The sequence below is a fragment of the Charadrius vociferus genome, unplaced genomic scaffold, assembly GCF_000708025.1.
Source record: "Charadrius vociferus isolate BGI_N301 unplaced genomic scaffold, ASM70802v2 scaffold623, whole genome shotgun sequence".
In the NCBI taxonomy this organism is placed as follows: domain Eukaryota; kingdom Metazoa; phylum Chordata; class Aves; order Charadriiformes; family Charadriidae; genus Charadrius; species Charadrius vociferus.
The window spans coordinates 150014-154080 of NW_009647679.1; the positions used below are offsets into that span (position 1 = coordinate 150014).

The window sequence follows — 4067 nt, forward strand, 5'->3', positions numbered from 1 at the left end:
ATGGAACGGGTCAGGAACAGCAGCGCGCCCCAACCGGCAGCGCGCCCCCCCGCGCCGGCAGCGCCATCCTCGGCAGCAGAGCCGGTGCCAACGGGGCACAGGGTCGGAGCTCAGAGCACCCCGGGAACACTGCTCCGACCCGGCCGCGCTTCCCGTTTGGAAGGATCATTTGTAAGGCATTAACTGCGTCCAATTAATTTCACCGTTTGCTTGGGAACCACCCGCCAGCAGATGGTCGCTGTCCCGAATTTATTAATTCCTCAAGCTGTTTGCCAAGAGCCTCCCGGGAGCCGGGGCGGGGCAGCGCGACGGCAGCACGGCGCCCCGAGCGCCCCGGGGGCACCCCCGGCCCCGACCCCATCTGGGAACAAGGCAGCGAGCGAATTCTGCTCACCCAGGGGATGCAACTGCGCCTTGAAAAAACGTAGTTAGTTGGAAAACTGCAAAGTGACATTGAGCAAAGCTCCTTCCCCTCTTTACCTGCCGCGGGGGAGTGCTGCCGGCACAGGCTGAGGCAGCAGCACTGCCCCTGGGGGGGGCCGGGGGGATGCTGCCTGCCATGGGACCGACCGCCTGCAAAACCTCCTTCCAGCCTGGGGAAGCTGCAGGAGCAGCGGCAGGAGCGCAGTCCTCAACACAATCCCAGCGACGACCCCGAGCACTGAGACCAGGGCGTGCAGAAATGCCCGAGACAGCCCGACCGCGGAGCTCAGCCCCGCTCTCTCCCGGGCACGGGCTGACGCAGCTCCGCTCCCTCTCCCGGCACCCGGCAGCAGCCGGCAGCCACCGCCGCTGGCGTTTCGCTGGAGCATGGCATTTACAGTCATCCAGCAGCCTCCTGCCGCTGGGGACGAAAGGACCTTGCTCTCATTTAATTCCCTCCAGCCTCAGGCCCTCGGTGGGACGGAGACATTACATTGATTTTTTTTTTCCTGCTTAAAACGCTAAAGGGGGGGAAACACACCGGCACTGCAAAATAACTCAAAAATGCTTTGGCGCTGAAATTTGTCTGTTTGGAGTGCCAGGGCGCACCTCCCCGGCTCGCCCCAGGGACACGGCTGCAGAGAGGAGTCCCGGCAAAGCGCCGAGCGCGGCACCCTGGGGTGGAGAAGCCCACCCGTGCGCTCAGCATCACCCTGCTACGGCACGTCAACGTGCTTTTCTACGGCATGTCAACGTGCTTTTCCACCACGCCAGCACCACCCAGCTCTTCCCAACAGCCCCAGGAGCCTCACCGGGCGCCCTGGTGCTGCCCCACACCGAGCAGACGCCGGCTGCCTCGGTGCTCTCAGTGCCGCGGAGGCAGGAGCAGGCAGAGCCACGCCGGCAGGAACGCCGGCAGGAGGGCAGATCTGGCAGAAGGTTTCCAGTGGTTTTCCCACCTCCTGCTCCGAACCCCACCAGCGCCTCTGCAACTTGCCGGCAAAGGCGCTTTCCTTGCCGAGGCGCTCGGCAGCGAGCAATTTGCTCAGCCGCCGCCGCCGTCATCCATCGGCAAAACTGCAGATGGCTCTGGAGCCCTTTTTGCAACCGCAAACCGCCGGCGCTTGCCACAGTTACCGTGGGCTGTGCACAGCCCCGGAGAGAGAACCGCTGTGTCTCAGGGCTGCTTCGGCCTCAGGACGAGCGCAGAACCAGGAGACACGGGTTGGATTAGCCACGGGGACGCTCAGGGAGCAGTGCGGTGATTCTGCGGCAGGGGAGAGCCCAACATCAACCTCGGCCTCCTCCAGCCCAGCACTGCGCGGCACGAGCACAGTCCCGACGGCTCAGCCCCGCACCGGCGGGTTGACATTTGTATTCTAGGTGCAGTGATCTGTTGTAAGTGAAATAATGTAATCAGTACTTAGCATGAAAAGCAAATTTATCTTGTCAAAAAGCATTACCTTGAAGGATATAGGCGGCCAACAAAGCCGCATCCGAAGTCTTGCAGAGGAGACGGCCGTGGTAGAGATCCCTTTTTATCTGCAGGAAGACTAAATACCTGAGGACAGAAGAGATAGTCCATTTATTAAGCAAAGTTTAAATTACCTAAACAGGCAATTTAGATGTGGAATATCTGCCACGAGACACTTGCACTAACACTTCTCTCAGAGCAGCCCATTGAGAAGACATTCTGCTCGCTAGGAGCGAACAAGTGCTAATTACCAGGCGGTTCTCCTGGTCAGGGCCAGCGCTGGGGCTCACATCTCCACATCCCAGCCCCGCGCCAGCCTGCAGGGACACGGTGCCTGTCACGGGGACGGCACCTGACTCCGAGGGATGATGGAGGTCTCCACCGATCTGGGTCCCCATTGGCACGGCCACGCGCAGCAGGGCAGCACTGCTGGCAGGGACAAAGAGCTCCCTTGGGCACAGAGACACCGGGATGCGCGTTCCCACCAGGGAAAACATGGAAAGGAGGAAAGGTTAGGGGCTGACCTGCTGGAGAGCAGCTCTGGGGAAAGGGACCTGGGAGTCCTGGTGGCCAAGAGGATGCCCATGAGCCAGCAATGTGCCCTGGTGGCCAAGAAGGCCAATGGCATCCTGGGGGGCATCAAGCAGAGGGTGGCCAGCAGGTGGAGGGAGGTCATCCTCCTGCTCTGCTCTGCCCTGGGGAGGCCACATCTGGAGCGCTGTGTCCAGTTCGGGGTCCCCGGGTCAAGAAGGACAGGGAACTGCTGGAGAGGGTCCAGCAAAGGGCTACGGAGATGCTGAGGGGACTGGAGCATCTCTCTGCTGAGGAAAGGCTGAGGGACGTGGGGCTGTTCAGTCTGGAGAGGAGAAGACTGAGGGGGATCTCCTCAACGCTGATCAATCCTCCAAGGGAGGTGCCGGGGGGATGGGACCAGTCTGTTTCCAGTGGTGCCCAGTGACAGGACAAGAGGGAACGGGCACAAAGGGGATCATAGGAGGTTCCATCTCAGCCTGAGGAGGGCCTTCTCTGCTGTGAGGGCGGCAGAGCAGTGGCAGAGGCTGCCCAGAGAGGTGGGGGAGTCTCCCCCTCTGGAGCCATCCCAAACCCGCCTGGACGCCGTCCTGTGCCACTGCTGGAGGTGCCCCTGCTCTGGCGGGGGGTGGGATGGGGGAGCTCCAGAGGGCCCTTCCAGCCCTGACCCGTCTGGGATGCTCTGTGAAACTCAGACAAGGAGGTGTGGGTCCCCTCTGCCTGACAGCGCCCGGAGTCCGTGGTGATGCCTCACCCTGTTTTGGGCAGCAGTGCCCAAATGTAATTGCAATGGCCCCAGCCCACCACAAGGTCTCCACGGCTGATGCTCTGAAGAGGGTCTCATGGTCCTGAGCCCAGTCCTGCATCCTTGCCTGGCTGTTCAGCTTCCCCATAAGGCCATTTTCTCCTTCTCCAACTTTCTGTGTCCCTCCAGCTCTCTCTGTCCACACCCACCTCCCCTCTCCGTGCTCACCAGCGATCAACACTACGTCACCGCGAGTGAGCTGCCTCTTGCGCTCGCCCATCTCCATCACCATGCACCAAAGCCCAGCGAAAAGATAAACTATGTTGAGAAATTACATATCTGAATAAATTTCAACCTCAGTAACAGTTTGGTCTGAGTCATGTGCCAACGCATTTAGGAAAACCTTTTGATGGCAAAACGTTAAGTGATAGAGCGAAGGAGCAAAATGGAAATTGGAGTGCTCAGAAATGTGTTTAAATAATCAGACTTGCACTCTGCAGTATCTCAGTCATGCTTCATTTCTCAAATCCGTCTTTATGATGAGATAACCCACTAATTTTCACAGATAAAATACATTAAAGAGAAATCCAGATATTGAACTGCACTCGGTGCGGGGGAAAGTGAATTTTAAGCCCAGGTTTCGGCGGCAGTTGCAGGCACACCGCGAAGGGCAGCGAGCGGGGGCAGCCCACCCGCAGCGTGGGGGACCCGTGCGGGATTGACCCCGACAGCCCCCCCCACACGAAAGGGTCCGGAGGGGGCTGCAGCGCCGAAGCCGGGCAAATCCTGTGTCCGTGGGTCTTCTGCTCCCGGTCCCCACCACCACCTCTGATGCGCCGCAGCCTCAGCGGCTGGGGGGGGCGGGGGGGAACACCCCCCCGGCCCCCGGCCACC

General features: G+C 60.4%; 1 protein-coding gene across 1 annotated transcript in view; it reads right to left on the reverse strand.

Moving 5' to 3' along the window:
* The window catches only part of FRMD5 (FERM domain containing 5), a 37435-nt gene that overhangs the window by 13693 nt on the left and 19675 nt on the right, over positions 1-4067 (reverse strand). The window contains exons 5-6 of the mRNA XM_009881159.1: positions 1887-1984; positions 481-602 (exon numbers count right to left, since the gene is read on the reverse strand). Of these exons, the coding sequence (XP_009879461.1) occupies positions 481-602; positions 1887-1984 (220 nt within the window). The remainder of the gene's footprint in view (positions 1-480; positions 603-1886; positions 1985-4067) is intronic.